Source organism: Lampetra planeri, chromosome 57, assembly GCF_965212315.1.
Source record: "Lampetra planeri chromosome 57, kcLamPlan1.2.h2, whole genome shotgun sequence".
NCBI lineage: Eukaryota > Metazoa > Chordata > Hyperoartia > Petromyzontiformes > Petromyzontidae > Lampetra > Lampetra planeri.
The window spans coordinates 3,145,581-3,166,711 of record NC_136163.1 but is presented as its reverse complement, the minus strand read 5'-3'; the positions used below and the strand labels follow the sequence as shown (position 1 = coordinate 3,166,711).

General features: G+C 46.0%; 1 protein-coding gene across 3 annotated transcripts in view; it reads left to right on the top strand.

Annotated features, from left to right (window-relative positions):
* The first annotated feature begins 4,426 nt into the window (after positions 1-4,426).
* LOC144735818 (porimin-like) overlaps positions 4,427-21,131 on the top strand; it is a 47,826-nt gene continuing 31,121 nt past the window's right edge. For all 3 annotated transcript variants that reach the window (XM_078618340.1, XM_078618338.1, XM_078618341.1), the window contains exon 1: positions 4,427-4,723. In XM_078618340.1, coding sequence (XP_078474466.1) covers positions 4,660-4,723 — 64 coding nt within the window. In that variant the 5' untranslated portion in view covers positions 4,427-4,659. The remainder of the gene's footprint in view (positions 4,724-21,131) is intronic.

Below are 21,131 nucleotides of genomic sequence, written 5' to 3'. Positions count from 1 at the left end.
CACACGACGTCACAAAAAGTCAGACCCCCCCCCCCCCTCAAATATGACGTCACAAAGTTCTGTTCCCCCCCCCCTCCCCCAAAACCATATTTCCATTTCGAAAATAAAAATGCTTCAAATCGCTTTAAACTATTTTCATTGTAGTGCGTATTTAATGTGGCGCTGCCCTCTGATGTTGTAGGAGAAACATTTATTAAAAAGTCCATTTAATTAAGTAAAACGTTTTGTCTATATTTATTTAAAGTTGCGCATTTTGATGTGACGTCACCTTTCTCACCCCCCCCCCCCCCATCGTCACACATCGTCACAAAGGTCTGACCCCTTTCCCCTTAGGTGCGTGACGTCATTTATGGACGGCCCCCTCGTTTCACCAGTGTCAAACCAGAAAACGCCAAAAGGCGAGCAGTACAAAGACAGCGGAACTATCAGAAAGGGTGAAACCTTTTTTTATTTTTTCATACTTTGATACTGGCACACAGAACCGGCCCTAGACCTTTGGGGGCCCTAAGCAAAATTTGGTTGGAGGCCCCTTTGATGTATGATTTTTTTCACCCACTAGCTCGCAGTGACTCTAGGGGGGCCCTCTGGTGGCCACGGGGCCCTTTGCAATTGCAAGGGTCGCTTAGTGGCTGGGCCGGCTCTGCTGGCACAAAAAGATAAAATTTTAGCAGTGATTAAGTTCACAGAACAGCCCATCTGTAACCTCCGGAGGGGGAGGGGCGATGCTGAGTGAGCGTAGCCAAACGAGGGGATCGTGAGTGGGGGACGGGGAGCGCGATCGAGACACTGATTGGACAAGAGTCAGGGCAGAAGGCAAAGCGAGGTAGTGCCGTGGGCGTGGTCGTGACGTCACGGACCACCCTCACTATTGTGGGTAACCCTATTGCATTGTGGTCTCGTCCCTTTGTCACCGAATTATTAGTACTGTAGCGACGGGATGTAATGACAGGGGTATCAGTTGTGAGTGAGAAGGGACTAGTGGTCACGGGAGGTAATGACAGGGGTGTCAGTTGTGAGTGCGAAGGGACTGGTGGCCACGGGAGGTAATGACAGGGATATCAGTTGCAAGTGCGAAGGGACTGGTGGCCACGGGAGGTAATGACAGGGGAGTCAGCTGTGAGTGTGAAGGGACTGGTGGCCACGGGAGGTAATGACAGGGGAGTCAGCTGTGAGTGTGAAGGGACTGGTGGCCACGGGAGGTAATGACAGGGGAGTCAGCTGTGAGTGTGAAGGGACTGGTGGCCACGGGAGGTAATGACAGGGGTATCAGTTGTGAGTGTGAAGGGACTGGTGGCCACGGGAGCTAATGACAGGGAAGTCAGCTGTGAGTGTGAAGGGACTGGTGGCCACGGGAGGTAATGACAGAGGAGTCAGTTGTGAGTGTGAAGGGACTGGTGGCCACGGGAGCTAATGACAGGGGAGTCAGCTGTGAGTGTGAAGGGACTGGTGGCCACGGGAGGTAATGACAGGGGTATCAGTTGTGAGTGCGAAGGGACTGGTGGCCACGAGAGGTAATGACAGGGCAGTCAGTTGTGAGTGTGAAGGGACTGGTGGCCACGGGAGGTAATGACAGAGGAGTCAGTTGTGAGTGTGAAGGGACTGGTGGCCACGGGAGCTAATGACAGGGGTGTCAGTTGTGAGTGCGAAGGGACCGGTGGCTACGGGAGGTAATGACAGGGGAGTCAGTTAGTTGTGAGTGTGAAGGGACTGGTGGCTACGGGAGGTAATGCCAGGGGAGTCAGTTGTGAGTGTGAAGGGACTGGTGGCCACGGGAGGTAATGACAGGGGTATCAGTTGTGAGTGTGAAGGGACTGGTGGCCACGGGAGCTAATGACAGGGAAGTCAGCTGTGAGTGTGAAGGGACTGGTGGCCACGGGAGGTAATGACAGAGGAGTCAGTTGTGAGTGTGAAGGGACTGGTGGCCACGGGAGCTAATGACAGGGGAGTCAGCTGTGAGTGTGAAGGGACTGGTGGCCACGGGAGGTAATGACAGGGGTATCAGTTGTGAGTGCGAAGGGACTGGTGGCCACGAGAGGTAATGACAGGGCAGTCAGTTGTGAGTGTGAAGGGACTGGTGGCCACGGGAGGTAATGACAGAGGAGTCAGTTGTGAGTGTGAAGGGACTGGTGGCCACGGGAGCTAATGACAGGGGTGTCAGTTGTGAGTGCGAAGGGACCGGTGGCTACGGGAGGTAATGACAGGGGAGTCAGTTAGTTGTGAGTGTGAAGGGACTGGTGGCTACGGGAGGTAATGCCAGGGGAGTCAGTTGTGAGTGTGAAGGGACTGGTGGCCACGGGAGATAATGACAGGGGTATCAGTTGTGAGTGTGAAGGGACCAGTGGCCAAGGGAGGTAATGACAGGGGTATCAGTTGTGAGTGTGAAGGGACTGGTGGCCACGGGAGGTAATGACAGGGGAGTCAGTTGTGAGTGCGAAGGGACCGGTGGCCACGGGAGGTAATGACAGGAGTATCAGTTGTGAGTGCAAAGGGACCGGTAGCCACGGGATGTAATGGGTATATTAGTGACCCTATATCTTTCACGACCAATATCATCATTGCGTCTGTTTTTTTTGGCCATCACCTGATGATGCCGATTGTAATTACTAGCGAAACGTCGTACTCAGATTTTAAATGTTGTGGATTTACTCTCCAACACACTGGTGTGCTCTACTAGTGTAGTGACATGCAATGGGTCACTTCGTAGCATAGTGCGGGTTGCTGGCAGAGAAGGGGATCTGCAGTTGCAGCAGCGCTGTCTGTCACCAGGTCACGTGATAAGCAGAGAGAGGGGCACGTGAGGTAACCCCGGGAACCCGCGAGTAGGTTCTGGAAGGGGGGCGTGGCCGAGGGCGGAGCAAGGTCACGCCAGGAAGATAAAAGGGGACCCCGAGCGAATGTTCGGGGCTGTTGCGTGGAGTGGGATCCCATCAGGCTGTTGAAGTCTTCGTCACCATCTTCACCTTCTCGGCGTCGTCAGTCAGGCAGTCTGCCAGCTGTCCTGGCTGAGAGTTGTTGTGATCCCTTGTAACTTGTGAAGGCTGTTAATACATAGAGTGCCTCCTACTCCTCGTGTCTCTGAGTGCGTCATTACACTAGTAACGAATTGCCATGTTCTGTGACAAACCTTACTAATTGGCTGTGGCGGGTTTAACGACACCTTTACGCGATCTAACCCATATTATGGATGATATTGGTCGTGAAAGCCTATACGTGTTACACCAAGGCAGCGGTGTTTAAAGTGTATAACACTCATTTCAGTCGTTTCTAAGTCCACAGCTGCATGAAGGCCTCCATCCGCCAACGCAAGGTCGTGGGGGATTTCCAACCTGAATGCGTGACACGTTTTCAATTGGAACCTGGAAATGGGTTGTGTTAACTTTTTGGTTTATAATTTGAATATTATGCACCCTATATCTGTTTCATGTTTCTGTAACTTCATTGTCATTTTAGCAATGCTCAATCTAAACATGATTGCCCTTTGCAGACTCACGCTGCATGGAATGTTATTATTTAACATTGATTCACCTTCGTGCAGTGGTTTCGAAATCTAATGTGAAACTGTTGTTTTTGCTTCCATTTCTATTCGCTGTCATTGGTGTCCTTTATTGTTCTTAAGCCAATAACCAAGACCACTCTTGCAAATACGTCTCCTATACCTGCTGTCTTGAGTTTTCCACCTGGTGAAACGCAATAAACCTGAAACTCACTCATTCACTCGTTCATTCAATCACTCAATCACCCACCCACTCATTCACACACTCACCTATTCACCAATTAAACAACTCATCTACTCACCCACTCACTTATTCTCTCACTCATTCACTCGCACACTAATTCACTCACTAATTAACCCACTCACTTATTCACTAACACACTCATCCACTCACCCACTCATTCACTCATCTCACCCACACGCTCATGCACACATTCATTCACTCACGCACTCGCCCACTCATTCACCCATTCACTCACTCAATCAATCACTCACCCACCCACCCACTCATTCACTCACCCACTCATTCACTCACCCACCCACACACCTACTCACCCACTCATTCACTCACCCACTCATTCACTCACCCACTCATTCACTTACCCACTCATTCACTCACCCACCCACCCACTCATTCACTCACTCACCCACACTCATTCACTCACCCACTCATTCACTCACCCATCCACCCACACACCCACTCACTCACCCACCCACACACCCACTTACTCACCCACCCACACACCCACTTACTCACCCACCCACACACCCACTTACTCACCCACCCACTGACCCACCCACCCACTCACCCACCCACTCACCCACCCACTCACGTCAGGCTAGAAGCCCCGCCCACGCAACGCTGTGGGCGGCGCTTCGAGCTCTACGTCACGACCTCCACCCCCTCCCTATATAAGCTCCCGCCCGCGGCGGCCCCACTCAGAGCTCCCTCTTCTCACCCCCCCTCCTCAGCAACTCGTTCGCGTCTTTCCGATTTTCCTGCCAACACCCTCTCACCTCTCCACTGCTACCGTGCGCCGTTGCCGCCTGTGCTTTCCCCAAGTTATATCTTCTCCCTTCTAGGCTATCGTTTCCTTATCTCCCCAAACCTCACCACCCTCACCACCAACTCCCCTCACCAATCCCCTCACTCGCGTGTTGCCAACATGCGGACCCGGGTTTCCAGCGTCATCGCCTGGGCTCTGCTCGCCGTCGTTTTGACTGCCTCAGGTGATTTTCCACCGCCGCCACCCGTGCCGTGCTAAGCGAGAACGCCTGACGAGGCTGGTGGTGGTTGTTGTTGTTTGTTGTTGTTGTTTGGTTGTTGTCGGCCGAGGCGTGGGTCGCGATAATTTTAAAAGTTTTGAAATCGCCGCCCTCCTCGCCGCCGCGTTTGTACTTTCGCGCGTGGCGTCGTGAGTGCACCTAGCCTGGCACGGGCGACGCAAATGAACGGCGGGATGCGGGCTAAGGCAGGCGTCGGCAGGTGAACGGGTTCACGCGGGGGCATCGGGAGATCGAATTGCAGGTGTGGGTGAGTGTGAGCGAGTGTTGGTGGGTGAGTGATTGTGGGTGAATGAGTGGAGTGAGGGTGAGTGAGGAGTGGTGAATGAGGGTGTGTGGGTGAGTGGTGAGTGAGCATAAGTGAGTGTGGGTGAGTGAATGGGTGAGTGAGCGCGCGGGTGTGAGGGTGAGTGAATGGGTGAGTGAGCGCGCGGGTGTGAGGGTGAGCGGTGAGTGTGAGTGGTGGGTGAGTGTGAGTGGTCGGTGAATGGTGGTGGGTGAGTGGTGAGTGAGTGTAGGTGAGTGAGTGAGGGTGAGTGAGTGAGGGTGAGCGCGCGGGTTTAGAACAACAACAACAACAACAACGCGCGCGTGGTCCGTGACTCGGGTGCACGTGAAAGGAGAAGGAGGAGGTGGAGGAGGAAGACGGCCCCAGACCGCCCTTCCTTGACTTTCTCTCAAGTATAACAAGTTGGCGTTACTAACACGTAGATCAGCAGTATGCACACCTTGGCTGTGTCGCCTGACGAAGCGCGTTGTGGTTCCTGGCAGCGAAACGTCGAAACTCGGACCGGTGGTGCTGTACTCGTAACGAATGATCACGTTCTGTCTACGTGACACAAACCTTCAAGTTTCATTCATTAGGTATAGATAGCCCTGGTGAGCCATGCGGCTTTAGAGTCGGATGCAACCGCAAAAAAATAAATATGAACAGAACATCTTAAAGCGACGACGCGCAACATAAACATCCTGGATAAACCAGCAAATCTTCCAGAAAATAAAAAAAACCCCACCGTATTACAACGCTGTGTGCAAAAATCCCAGTGTGATGCAAGTCAAACAATAACAACCATAGGACAATTTAGATTAAAGTTAGCAGGCCAACTCCGCGCTTCCGCAAGAAACATGGCATGTTTTCTAAATCACCAAAATAAAGCTGTAAAATACAATGTAACAACAGTTATCGTAGGATTCTAGATTTGAAGCTTTCGTGACTGCAAGGATTCATACTCTTAGTTATTTTGGTAAAGTCACGTAGGTAAAAAAAAATGAAATTAAAATTAATAAAAATAAAATACAAATCACGACGTTTCGGAGGCAACACAAGTCTCCGTCATCAGGTGGGACCGTCACAGCCAGATTTGCTGCATCAAGTGAGGCAGGGATTCAAGATGCAAGCTCTTAAATACAAGTTAAGGGGGGAGGAGAGGGGGGGGGGCTTCTCAGAATGTGGTAGCCAATGAATCGTAGGAACTTTGATTTAAAATTTAACAATAAACGATATATACATAACATGTACGACCAAACTTGCAGTCATAGCTGGCAGCTCATTGGCTTGTGGTCGGGTGGTGGCGGGTTCAGCGACACATTTATATTTTAACGCGATCGAACCCCCCAAAAAAATCTGTATTATGGTTGATAAGTGTTAACTATCGGCTTGTCGCCTGACGAATCTGGTTGTTTGTATGGTTGTTGTTTGGTTGTAAGGTTGTTATTTAAGGGAGTAGCTTCACGGTTGCTACTCGAGCTGTACACGTAGTGGGCTAAAGTAACAAAAATTGGCGCGTGTACTACATTTGTCATGTTGGTGACGGATTTAAAGACCACGGTTATATATTTACTCGATCTAACACAACACCCCCCTCGCCAAAAACAACAACCACCTCTTCTTTTTGGTTCTTTCGGTAAAGTCGCGTAGAATGGAAATAATAAAATAATAAAAATAAAACATAATAAAATATGGTTCTTTCGGTAAAGTCACGTAGAATGGAAATAATAAAATAATAAAAATTAAAGCTAATAAAGATATTTTTATTATTTTATTATTTCCATTCTATGTGACTTTACCAAAAGAACCAAGAAGATGAATCCCTGCAGTCACGAAAGCTTTAAATCGAAAACAACCACCTCTGTTGAGGACTACAAGTTTTGTGTTCGATGCGCCAATGCCATATCACAACCGTGTCAACCCATATTGTTTACCCTGTATTCTTGTACAGCGAAATTGAGTTTTCAGGTCCATACGGTGTAGAGCCGTTTCATTACGGGCAACAACAAAAAATCATCTATCAGTCTATTTGTTTGTGTTTATCTCCTTGTGAATGGGACTTTGTAGAATGAACGTTGAGATTTATAAAGGGCACGGGGTGACCAATAAGGTCTGAATTGGTTTCTAATAATAGGTGCACTGATAAGGGGTTGACAGGTATGAACTACACTACTACACGCTACACTATACACTACACTACTACATCATACGTGTCAACCCATACGGTTTAACCCTGTATTCTTGTACAGGGAAATTGAGTTTTCAGGTCCATATGGCGTACGGCCGTTTCATTACGGGCAAAAAAGTGTATTTGTTTGTTTCTCTCTTTTGTGATGGGATTTTGTAGGATGAACGTTGAGATTTTGAAGGAGCACGGGGTGACCAATAAGATATGAATTGGCCTGTAATAAAGTAGGCACTGATAAGGGGTTGACTGGTATGTCATCGCTGTACTGTAACAAATAAATACACCCGCTGCTTATTAAACTCGCTAGAATTTCGAGCATATGCCTACAAAACATTTATTTTTTGTTGGTGGTTGTGGGGCCGACAATTGTTGGAAATCTGTTGGATCAACTTTTTACCCCCCCACCCACATCTGGGTCCACTTTCTATAACTTTTTGATTCAAGCCTTCTGTAAAGGCTCTCTTATCATTTAGTTGATGGACAAACGGAACGGTGGACTTTTATAAGAGATTATGCCAGAGCCTTTTGGTTAATTCCAGAAGCACTACGCGGCCAATTTGAGACCAACAATAAACACAAAAATGTAAGTCTTAAGAGTTCAGATTGTAATGGCTGGAGGCACCTTTTAAGGATTCTTAAGGAGTCGATGTTAATGTAAGGAGTGCTTCTCGGTCATACTAAGGCACGGTGAGGAATCTCACGGTTCATTGTCAATTGTTGAGAGACTGAAAGAGGCAATGCGAGGCAAATTAATGTATTCTTAGGATTCGTGTTTATAATTCCCGAGGCTCATAGAGACAGACTAAGCCAACTTTAAGAATCTTAGATATGTATCCCACGTAAGCCGAGCAAGGCATATTTAAGAGGTCCTGACGGTGTATTGTTTGTACTGTATAATGCTCATAGAGCCACACTTTGCATTCTTGGGGTACTGTACGTATTGTGTTAATGTCAAGGGGCCCGCAGTGGCGAGGATATGTTTACTGCTGCGTCTGGTATGCAGAAGATCGTGGGTTCGATCTTTAGCCTGATGCTTGCTGCTGTGTATATATTGAGTTTGCGTGTATCCCTCTCTCTCATCACGGTGGCTAGGAGATGTTAACTACCTCGCCAGGTATACAGGAGGTCGTGGGTTCGACCCCTGACCCTGACGCCTGCTGCTGTATATTTAGAGTTTGTGTGTCTCTCTCTCTCTCATTATCATCACGGTGGCTAGGAGATGTTAACTACCTCGCCTGGTGCACAGGAGGTCGTGGGTTCGACCCCCGACCCTGACGCCTGCTGCTGTATATTTGGAGTTTGTGTGTTTCTCTCCCCGTGGTCGTGGGGGATTTTTCTCCGGGTCCCCACCAGGTTTTTTTACCCCTCCCAGATTTAGCATCAACATCATGCCTTTAGAGTATTTGGTTGCTATACATTCTCACGTGATGATAAGCCACTTAGATGAGCTATAATTTGTTGCCATGCCGCTTCTGAAAAAGAGATGCATAGCTCGGGTGGACCTTACCTGGTAAAATAAAAAAAAAGCACTTGAGTTTAAGTCTCGCAGAGCCCAGACCAAGGCAACTTGATAATCCCCTTTTAATTTAACTGGTAATATCTGGGGCTCACAGAACCAGACTACGACACCTGTTGTAGGAGTTTATGGCTGAAAGTAAGATAACGTTTCGGGGAATTGGCCTTTTTCGGGTACAGTAGAGAGGGAGAGAAACCGTGATTTTGTATATATATAACAATGGTGCCAATTACAGCCTGTAGTTTATACAGCGTTTAATTAAAGCACAAATCCCTAAAAACGTCTCGTGTTGATCTAGGCAGCACAAGGAAGGGCTCGTAAGTGACGTCATCACATCTATCCCTCTATTTTAGGAACGAAACAGGAGGATTTCTCCACAATTCTAGATGTTGCCTGATGATGCTGATTGTAATTACCGGCGAAACTTCACCGTTATCGAATTGTAAATGTTAAGGGTTTACTCTCCAACAAACTGGTGTGCTGTATTAGTAATTGGCTGTGTTAGGTGGTGGCGAGTTTCACGACATATTTACACGATCTAACCCATTATGGATGATATTGGTTGCAAAAGCCTATGTGTTTAAACCAAGGCAGCAGTGTTTAAAGTGTATAACACTCATTCCACTCGTTTGTAAGTCAACAGCTGCATGAAGGCCTCCATCTGCCAACGCAAGGTCGTAGGGGATTTCCAACCTGAATGTGTGACATGTTTTCAATTGGAACCAGGAAATGGGTTGTGTTAACTTTTTAGGTATAATATGAATACATATATTTGGTGTTTGGCTGTGATTTACATTTCTACGTGATGATAAACAACTTTGTTTAGAGCTATCATTTGTGATAGCAAGGTCACTTATGAAAAATAGCTACGTAGCTCAGTGGGCCTTACTTGGTAAAATAAAGAAATCGTTTTTAATATTATTAATTTGAAACTTATGGCGGTACCCTGGGGTATCATAGTACCCTGGCTCTCTTTTATAATGTCCGTGATGCAGTAATTTTTTGTCTGTTGATGGTCGGCGATGCGGCAAATGACTCGTCTTGACGAGCTGTACACGATGTACTGTGGCGCAAAAGAGCGTTCAGGGTTTCAGCGCAATCGACCTTGCTGCGTTTCGACATTGTGGAGTAGCACTGATTTCAGATTGATTGGTACCCCAGTCGCGGAGTTAAGTACACCCCTGGAAAAAATAGTGTCCCAGAAATAAAATATTTAATTGCCTCGGCCAATTTGTATTATTTGGTACCTCTGGGTACCGCCATAAGGATCATGTGAGGGATTATTGTTTGTTCCCTTTTGCACTTGGGCTTTTCCTTCACAAAGGTGACAGTTTGGCAATGTACTGTGCAGCAAATCCGGTTGGTGTATGTTCAGTATCATAATGGGCTTGCATCTGTGTGTGTACGCACACGCACACACAGTAGTCGTTTGTTTAAACAAGCCGAGCAAGACTGGAATCAAAGTGTATAGAAGCACAGAAACATGAGATGTGGGCAAGAGCGGTGTTGGATTGCTTTTATAGAAATGAAACCCAACGTTTTTTGGTAACTTATGCTACGTCGTATACAGTAGTTAATTAAATTTGTTATGACTGCCATCTGAGATGTTATATTGACCGAGGTTGTCACGGCTCGCTGTGTATAAGAAATGCCCTTAGAAGATGGAAGGCATCGTGAGGATGCCTTGAGCATCCTGATGATGGCTCCAACATGGGAGGCGAAACGTCGCACAGGAGAGAGAAGCAGAGCTCGCCACTGCTTTCCCAAAAGAGCATCGTTTTAGAGCATTTCTCAAACCTGAGACGGTTAATTATGAAACTATTTAAACGATTTCGATTTAAAGCTTTCGTGACTGCAGGGATTCATCTGCTTGGTTCTTTCGGTAAAGTCACGTAGAAGGGAAGTAATAAAATAATAAAAATAAAACATAATAAAATAATTCTCACGACGTTTCGGCCACAACGCAAGCAGCCGTCCTCAGGTGAAGACCAGGTCTGTCGGGGAGACAGCGTCTGAATGGATTCAGACGCTGAGGACGGCTGCTTGCGTTGTGGCCGAAACGTCGTGAGAATTATTTTATTATGTTTTATTTTTATTATTTTATTACTTCCCTTCTACGTGACTTTACCGAAAGAACCAAGAAGATATTTAAACGATTTTATTTTACTAGGTAAGGCCCACTAAGCTATATAGCTATTTTTCAGAAGCGACCTCGCTATCACAAATGATAGCTCGGCGAAGTATACTTATACGATTATAACTTATACTTATAATCGCGTGGAAATGTATGGCAGTCAAATACTCTAAACACACGTCGGTTCTGAATGTGGAGGGAAAAACCGGAGGACCCGGGAGAAAAATCCACGCGAGCACGGAGAGATACGTATACTCCAAATATACAGGCGGCAGGGTCGGGATGGAACCCACGGCCTCCTGTATACCAGGCAAGGTAGTTAACATCTCACCAGAAATCATATAAAAACTAGAAAACGCTTAGCTATGGAAGATATCGGTCATAAGCGCACATCTGGAAAGCGCATCTGGCGGTGAGAGCAGTTTTTGTTTTATTTTAGGAAAACTTTTTTTTTGGAAAGTCTAAACTTGTTCATGAAAAGCGATAATCTTTTGTGTGCCTAAACAAGCACGTTTCATTTGGTGACATCGTTTGTTCATGTGTGCATACCGACTGTGACGGTTCAGAAAAATGGGCATTGATCAGGAAATTGGTAAAAAGGGTGAAAAGTGTGCGGAGAACCGTGGAGAACGTTGGACGCTTCGAGACTGAAATAGCAACATGTACATTGGAGAACGAACATGAGTTGTGTGTGTAATATGTAAGTTTTTACCATTCAGATCAGTGTGGCCTTGGACGAGGACACATTATGGCAATTATCATAATCTTTAGACTGTAGGAGAAGCTCTTTTTCACAGATTTCCAATGTTGGTGGTTCGGGAAAGTTACAATAAACATTAACAAGACGGTCCCAAGACCACACCAGGATAATAACACCACAGTGGTAGTCCCTCAATAAAAATGGCACATTAACTTTGAACTATCGATACTACACGGGTAAGGAACGAGTTTACAATCACATTTGCAAATGTGGCTGCTGTATCCAGCGCTAATCTTCTGCTTCACGAGGTATTATGGTTGAGAATAATGATGGAGTGGCAGCCACGGGAGGGGAACACACCCACCGCGATGAAACAACACCTTGTGGTGCCGGTACTTTATGGATCATCGCGTCATGAGAATCGTGGGGGGATTGTGATGACTTGTGGGGAGGGGGGGGGGGTCTTCATCTAGCAGTGGATAGGTCTTGGCTGACGGTGGCGTCGAACTCCTTGTTGAAACTAAAAGTTTCGTTTTCTAGGGAGAGGTGTGGGGGGAGACGCGTTTTTTTAAATGTCATTGTACAAAATTGCGTGTGAATAATAAACTGTCCCACGTTAGGCGAGTTGTAACCTGCAACGTTTGCTAATGTTGTGATGACAGCGGTGTGGCGTTTTCAAGTCTGCAGGTAAAAAATACGCAGTTGGCAGTCGGTACGAGTCGTCAACATGATACTGGTAGGAACCACCTGGTTCCACCAGCCCACGGGATTATTGTGTCCGTCCGTCGTGCATCAAAAAATGGGAGGGGTGGGGCTGGGTGGGGAGGGTGGGGCTGGGTGGGGAGGGTGGGGCTGGGTGGGGAGGGTGGGGCTGGGTGGGGAGGGTGGGGCTGGGTGGGGCTGGGTGGGGCTGGGTGGGGCTGGGTGGGGCTGGGTGGAGAGGGGCTGGTCACCCCGTTGTGCCCTTATAAAACTCAACGTTTAACCTACTCACGCCGGCTTGTGCTTGCCCTCACAGTCGGCCATATTTGCAGAATACACCACGCCGCCGTTGACCCTGGCCATTGACCGAGCAATCCAACGTTCCTACCAGCTCCCTCCGCAGGAATGTGTTCATAAACGTTTTCCCCTAACCGACATTTCACTCGCCGATTCCCTTCCCAACAAGTTTACCGACCCGTACATGGATGATGCCGACTCCCCATCGGCACCCGTCGTGGGGGTTGTTGCGTATACTTGGTATCGCGCTGCTCGTTGTGGGTTTGTGGAAGGGAGAGGAGTTGGTTGCCCACGACCACTTCAGTTATCGCTCGCCGCTCACGTGAGCTGTGGTCAGGAATCTAATCTGGTTTTTGCCCCATTTTCGTATGGCCCAATGTGTTAACCACTTGGTCACCGCTCCCCACTTTAAAGAGCCTTTTGTTTGTCATCGATTGATAGCCGAAGTATTAGAAGTGTGTGGTTCACATGCCAGTGGAGAGAGACTCATTAAACGGCCTGGCAGAGCTGATGGAAAATTGCGTTAAATGTTCTCAAATAGATTTCCGCAAACATTTTAAATTGTGCCCTGTCAGTCTAATCTCCCCGACTGGGAGTCTCATCCACGCAGATTTCCATTCGTGTTCACGGCACGGTGCGAGAAGCACCACTGCACTACACCATGGCAGCTTGATGGCAAATTAGTTTGGAATTTTGAGTGTTTGCGATCTCTGGTGTGTTTCTTCTGGCTGTACCCCCCCTCCCCCTCCTGTTGTCGTTCAGTTCCGGAAGAAGCTCCAAACGTCACATGATGGCTGAACAACATACAGTACAACCCGAAAACAGAGAGAAACATACAGCACAACCGTGAAAACATGGTTGAGCGTTAGGCCCTCGTATGTGTTTATCGCATTGGGTTCCTCCAAAGCACATCCCGTGCCAACCCATACTGTTTACCCAATATTCTTGTACAGGGAAATAGTCTCCAGGTCCATACGGCGTACAGCCGTTTTAGTACGGGGAAAAATGATACTTTTGTCTTTGCTTGTGTTTCTCTCTCGTGATGGGACTGTGGTGGATGAACGTTGAGATTTTTAAGGGCACGGGTGACCAATAAGGTCTGAATTGGTCTGTAATAAGGTCGGCACTGATAGGAGGTTGACAGGTAGGCACTACACCATTAAACGCTACATGACTAAACACCACTACTAAACGCTACGCTACACTACTATACCATACCTGTCAACCCATACTGTTTACCCCCATATTCTTGTACAGGGAAATTTAGTTTTCTGGTCCATATGGTGTACACCCGTTTCAAAACGGGCAAAAAAAAAATGTCACTTTGTGTTTCTCCCTTGCGATGGGACTTTGTAGAATTAACGGGGTGACCAATCGGCTCTGAATTAGTCTATAATACGGTAGGCACTGATAAGTGAGTTGGCAGGTTTGAAACACAGAATAGTTAATAATGGAATTGACCAAAACATTGCAGTGCTTAGGACCCTATAAACAAAAATACTCGGTAAATTGACTTTACCGAAAGAACCAAAGAGTAAAGGTAAATTATTATTGACATTCCGGTGTGAATTCTGTGAATTGTGAAATTGTGTTTTTTCTGGGTGACCACGTGCAGACACACTTTTTTTGCGTGACTGCTTTGGTATGATGACGCGCATAAGCACGCGTGTTGGTTTAACCAGAGCAACTGGGGTCTGTGCTTTTAAAAGCTCTGCACGAAAAACAATGTGCCATTTGGCAATGTCAGACGTAGACTTTGTTTGTATTGTTTTGAATTAGACCGTATCTTTTACAGGAATTAAATAGATTTTTTGGGGGGGGCACGGGTGGAATTCAAAGGTTGCAAACAATTCCCTCTTTTTGTTCTGGTGCAGTTTGTTTCAATTACACTCGAACTTGGAGTTGGAACGCAGCAAAAATGGTGTTGTCACGTGTTGTGTGGGTTGTTGCATGTCGCTGGAGGGACTTCTCAATGCAGTGTTTGATTAAAATCCTGCCGGTAGCTGGTCGTTGGGGGGTTTAAATACCAGCATGCAGTGTGGACCTAATGGCATTTGTGACATTGCTAATAGCACAAGGTTCACTGTCGGCGTCAAAGCCCAAATCGCAAGTTAAAACATACCTGTGACCTTGGGTGCAGCCACACTTTGGATGTTTGGTGCGTCCAACTAGCACAGGGGTCTGCATTCAAAACAACAACAAGAGGAGAGCCATGTTCTTAGAATTCGTGTAAAAAAAAAACTACCTAAATGCTTCGAGGGGCGCGTGAACGCGAGACGGAGCCGTATTTTTTTCGTAATCGCTATTTTAAGAGCAGCACACACGCGCTCTCAATCGTTTGTAATGCCGCATTACAAATTATTGTTGGGCTTTGAGACGTTCACCGTTTATCGAAAATGATTCGGAGGGGTTCGTTTTTTTTATTTACTTCACAATTAGTGTCGGGAGCCATGAAGCAGTCCTTGAAAGAGCCGCAGGTTGTCGACCCCTGAACTAGCAAATTCTTCGGTGGCTGTTACTTGAACTACAGATGAGAAGAAAACCCTGTTCTGGGGTGTTTGAGTCTGCGGTATTTGGCATCGTGGCCCACTGAACGCGAGTTTTGATGCTTTCACACAATTGGAACCTCCTTTGCCAGTAGCAAAATATGATAATTGTTTTTTTACCCTTTTATCTGGCAACAAAACTGACACCTTTTTTTACAAGGAGTCATGTTTGCATTGATCACAATACCTGCGTTCAGAATGCAAACAAAAAACACAACTCTTATGTATGCACTGTCCTTGAAATTGATTGGTCCACACCTGAGACAGCTTTTCTTAGAGCCTAGCCTTTTGGCGTCATGTGATCCATCACCATGTGAGACTAGGCTCTAAGAAAAGCTGTCTCAGGTGTGGACCAATCTATTTCAAGGACAGTGCATACATTACCAGAGTTGTGTTTTTTGTTTGCATTCTGACCGCAGGTATTTTGGTCAATGCAAACATGACTCCTTGTAAAATAAGGTGTCAGTTTTGTTGCCAGGTAAAAGGGTAAAAAAACAATTATTACTTGATGCTTTAATTACTGCTCAAGTAGCGACATTTGAGCGTTGTTGCGCCATTAATAGGCGCACTTTTTCCTTGGGGCATGACAACAAAACACAGGGGGTAACCTGCTTTGAGGCCTCCCTAAATTCATTAGTCGTGGAAATGGTGATGCAAATATTAACGCTCACACGATGGCCTGGTGACTGAGCGGCTTGTGTGAAATCCTTGTTGGTGGTCGACTCTGCCCATTATATCCCCAGGGGGTCATAAAATAGGTACCACTTTGTGGAAAAGTTAAACGGTCGTTGCCTCAATGCTCATTTGAGCAGATTATTGCTTCGTGATTTTTTTGCTTTAAACTTATAACTCTAATGTCAACAGTAAGACTTGTTTATATTACGATTGTATTAAGCAAGCTTTCTCATTTCTTCCTCTTAAATTTATTTAACCCGACCACCGTTTGTTTTAACTGCACGATGCTATGAATATTCTTACCCCATTGTACTTTGTCCACCCTAAACCGCATCCACTGCACAAACCATGGCAGCAGATGCGGATAGCTGATGCACAAATGGAACATTAAAAACTCTCCCGTAGCGGTGCTACTGTGGTCATCCAGAACAGGGACCATGCAACGTATAACGATTCAACGCCCCGATCGACAGCGGCTATGATACACCGCTGCGCATGACGCAGTCCTGGCCACGTGAATGTGAAACTATAGTTGTTGCTCTGGATCTATGAGCCGTACAAAAGAAGAAAACCACTGTTGCACCATCGCAAGGAGTTTTTTTTCACTTCTCCTAGCCACACGTTTGGGGTGTGTGCACATCTTTGCGTAACGTGGCACCTGTGTTTACCCATGTAATTGTATACCCACTCGCACAAGCGTCCAGTGAAATGGTCTGGTGGCACAGTGGGTCGCAATGGCAGTCAGAGTACCGAGTTGGCACCGCTGACACATCCAGGGTTCAATTATGGCTTTCCTCAGCAGCAGCAATGGTCAAATACACTGCTGAGTGAGGGCTTTCCGCAAGCCGTCGCCATCTCTCGCAGTCTTGCAAATCAACAATCCATCTGGCACCTGCGTACGAGCTGATTTAATCGACTTTGTTGGGTGTGTTCCTTCCCGGCTGCTACTCGGTTTCCACTTCTGTCACCCCCATCCCCCCAAGGCAGTCGGCCATCAAAGACATTATCATTAACCCTGGGTACAGCTATCCAAATATTTGGTCTAAAATTCTTAGGGCGGGTTGCATGAGTCATGTTAGTTTGAGTAAATATCCCCTTGATCTAGGTCATTCCCATCTACAGTTGACGTCTTAAAGATATCACTCACTGTACATGACCTTTACGGCCAGGTAAGAGTCCACTGGGACACCAAAAATAAAGCTCTCTCTGAGGGTGTGACCAGGTATGCTGGGTTAACGCCTTGCGCTGTATTTACCTAGCACAGAGGATAAAAAAAACAACAAGATATAAAATGTGTAAAAGGTACACGTGCATATCATCTGGTATTTTTTTTTTCTGCAGAGGCACAATCGCTGCGTGCCTTTTACCCTTTTACATCTAGTTGTTAAACTTCTGTTTTTTCCGCCCTCTGCACTATTATTCTGTTGTGGAATGTTTCATAATGCACACAGAATTGATATCTGTTGACACTGAAGAATGCAAATATAGCAGGGACGATGTTAATAATTGCCCTGGTGGTCTGTCTGGCATATACAAAATAAAATGGGTCGAAATAAATATAAAAAACATTCTAGACTTCAACATAGTTTCCGTATCTGCAGGCTTCCTTCCGTCTTTCGTAAAATGTCTTCTAAGTCTCCCTATAAAAATATTCTGCGTTTGTGCGGGAAAGTGTGTGTGTGCTATTGCCACTCGCTCACAAAATTCAGTGCGCTTAAATGTAGTCTTCGCACATTTTTTTGTGACGTGCGTGCCATCGTAGGAAGTGGTTTATGATGCCTTGTATAAAGGTGTCAGTTTTGTACCAGTTTAAAGGGTGAAAACCTACTACTATAGTGGTTTATGATGTTTTCTGCTTGAGCTTCTTGTTCTATTGAGACCTGGGGCGTAAAAGTTTTCGTAAATAATTCTCCAGACCGATTTTCATTATCCCGACTGTGTGTATAGCACTTAGCGGCTATGGAGAACTGAAAGTGCTTTCCTTATACAGTGGTTGGTGCCAGCATTCTTGTAACTGCTTGGAACCCCCTCAGAACTGCTGTTGTATTAGTGTTAAGAAATACTGCAATCATAATAACTTTAATAATGTGTGTAATGTTGAAATACTTTCGCACCGTACGTAGCCAACTACGAATCGGAGGAAGGGTGAGTGTAGTGTGTGGGCGAGTAACCATCTGAATCTATGTATGTACGTTGAACTTCTTTTGCTCCGTACGTACCCAACCGTGCTAATCGGACGACAAACTAAAGACAAAAAAAATAGTGGGGTGTTGCAACATACACTATATACTGTCTGGCCTTCATCGATTCATCTTTTATAGAGGGATATTTCCCTTCTTAAATCACTCCTTGCATAATAAATAGTGCTGTGCCATAGTGACACACCGCTTGGTAACGTAGGTTTAGTGAAAGGCTGCCGCAGGGTCTGTTCAGATTTCACCCGCCGCTAATATTACCAATGGCCTGGAATACAAACACAGGTAGCCAGATTCATGACGCTCGCTCTAACCCACCTAGGCCACTCATATTGGGCAGAGATCAGCCGGGGTTTGCCAACTTCTCTGTCGACTCTATTGGAACTTTCTTTGCCAGTAGCAAAATATGATCATTGTTTACCCCCTGTTTTGTTGTCATGCCCCAAGGAAAAAGTGCGTCTATTAACGGCGCAAGCCACTTGAGCAGTAACGAAAGCGTCAAATAACAATAATTGTTGTTTTACCCTTTTATCTGGCAACAAAACTGACACCTTTTTTACAAGGAGTCATGTTTGCATTGACCACAATACCTGCGGTCGGAATGCAAACAAAACTCAGAATGTTTGAACTTTCCTTGAAATTGATTGGTCCACACCCGAGACAGCTTTTCTTAGAGCCTAGTCTCACATGGTGTTGGACCAGATGACGCCAAAAGGGAGTCCAGTTTACCATGGGCAGGGGTCGGCAACCTGCAGCTTTAGAGGTGCGTGCGGTCCTCTAAGGGCTGATTTCGTGACGGTATTTTATTGAGGTCTACCGTCCCCTATTCACCAGGTGCTTTGGCAGCTCTTGAAATGATAATTGGTTTTTTACCCTTCTATCTGGCAACAAAACTGACACCTTTTTACAAGGAGTCATGTTTGCATAGACCACAATACCTGCAGTCATAATGCAAACAAAAAACATAACTCTGATAATGTGCACTGTCCTTGAAGTTGATTGGTCCACACCCGAGACAGCTTTTCTTAGAGCCTAGTCTCACATGGGTTGGACCAGATGACGCCAAAAGGCGCACTTATCAGAGTTATGTTTTTTGTTTGGATTATGACTGCAGGTATTGTGGTCTATGCAAACATGACTCCTTGTAAAAAGGTGTCAGTTTTGTTGCCAGATAGAAGGGTAAAAAAACAATTATCATATTTTTACTGGCAAATGAGGTTCAAATGGAGCTCTTGAAATGTTCAGGTTTCCGACCCCTGGGGCCAGACCAGGCGAGAGCTGGCCTCTGAATCCTTCACGGGGGGGACCCTCCCTTTGCCTTCATGGACCCCATGGTGCACCACTCCCCTTTGTTGTCTGTTCCCCCTTAGCTGTTCGCATACCCTTAGGTTGTAATCTTTTTGCAACGGGTCAAGAGAAGCCATAACCGATCGGAGTTCAGCCGCGCGACACGTATCTGCTTCGGTGGGGCCATTCTCTTGTCGCGAAGGGTCGCGCTGCGCTGCCGGAGTTGCCGAACGGATGCTTGATTTTGGCGACGTGACGCCAATAGCACGGGTCGGATCAAATCGAGAATTTGTTATTGTCATAGGTTTTTACCCTTTCAACTGGTACAAAAACTGACACCTTTATACAAGGCATCATGTTTGCAATAACCACAACACAAGCAGTCAAAATGCAAACAAAAAGAAACAACTCTGATGATGATAATGATATGCACCGTCCTTGAAGTTGATTGGTCCACACCCGAGACAGCTTTTCTTAGAGCCTAGTCTCCATTGGTGTTGGACCAGACGACGCCTCGGATGTGGACCAATCAACTTCAAGGACGGTGCATATCATTATCAGAGTTGTTTTCTTTTTGTTTGCATTTTGACTGCTTGTGTTGTGGTTATTGCAAACATGATGCCTTGTATAAAGGTGTCAGTTTTTGTACCAGTTGAAAGGGTAAAAACCTACTACTATATTTTGCCACTGGTAAAGGAGATGTCTCATAGCGAGAATTTGTTGTTCGCAAAAGCATCTCGAAAAACTTGTGTGAACGTATAAGGAACGCGTGCCCCACCCCACACCACATTTACTCGTGGTGCTTATGTTGTAATGAGCCAATTGTACTTTGACCTGAGGCTCTTTTTGTGCTTGGGCTAACATAGGGTCAGCTCAGTTGAAACCTGACAGGTCGCAAGCATTTGCCAACAATGTCATCTGTGTAAGGAGGTAATATCACTTGCACTGATATTACGTCTGTGATTGGGAAACGCAATTATGGAAACTGAAAACCAACTGTGTATTGTTTAGACTAAACAATGTTGTGTTTGTGTTAAAACGCCCCGTAAAAAAATACTTTATTTGACCGTAATGTCTTTCTAGGTTGTGCTGGTAACAATTTGTACCAGACAGTTGTAGTGAAAAGCAGCTGCTGCTACTAAACATACCTGAGATGCCCTGAATGTCCAGAGAAAGATTACAGTTTAAAAAAAATTATTGAAACATTTATAATTAAAACAGACTATCTATCGACACAAGAAGGCAATGTCTATCATGAGTTATTTTTTTTTTAGGCTTGAACCCGATTATTACAATCGATGCATGAACGATGCTATGTAAAACTAAACACAATTATCTTCTTGGTTCTTTCGGTAAAGTCACGTAGAAGGGAAATAATAAAATAATAAAAATAAAATAAAAAATCTCACGACGTTTCGGCCACAACACAAGCAGCCGTCTGCAGGTGAAGACAGAGCTGTCTGAAAGACAACGCTCCAATGAACACTGCCAAGCTTGGCAGCGTATTTTAGTTATTATGATTGCACAGACTGAAATAATCTCCGCTACCATCAAGATTCACACTGCTAGCACAACAATCTACGTTCAGCTAATGCTTTAAGGAATGGCCCTTCTTGACTGGCTCTTTGAGAGCAGCTTGGGGGGATGATGTCCTTCTGAGCAGCTGAGAATAATAATAATAATTCAATTTAAAGCGCGTCCAAATTTGCGGACGTAACGGCCGCAACTCAGAGGCACGGAGCCAAGCTCAGAGTCGCTCGAAAACACGTGGCTGTAGAGGTGAGTGTTTAAGTCTCTCTTGAAGAAGGCAATTGAGGTGATGCTGCGAATGTGCAGAGGGATGGCG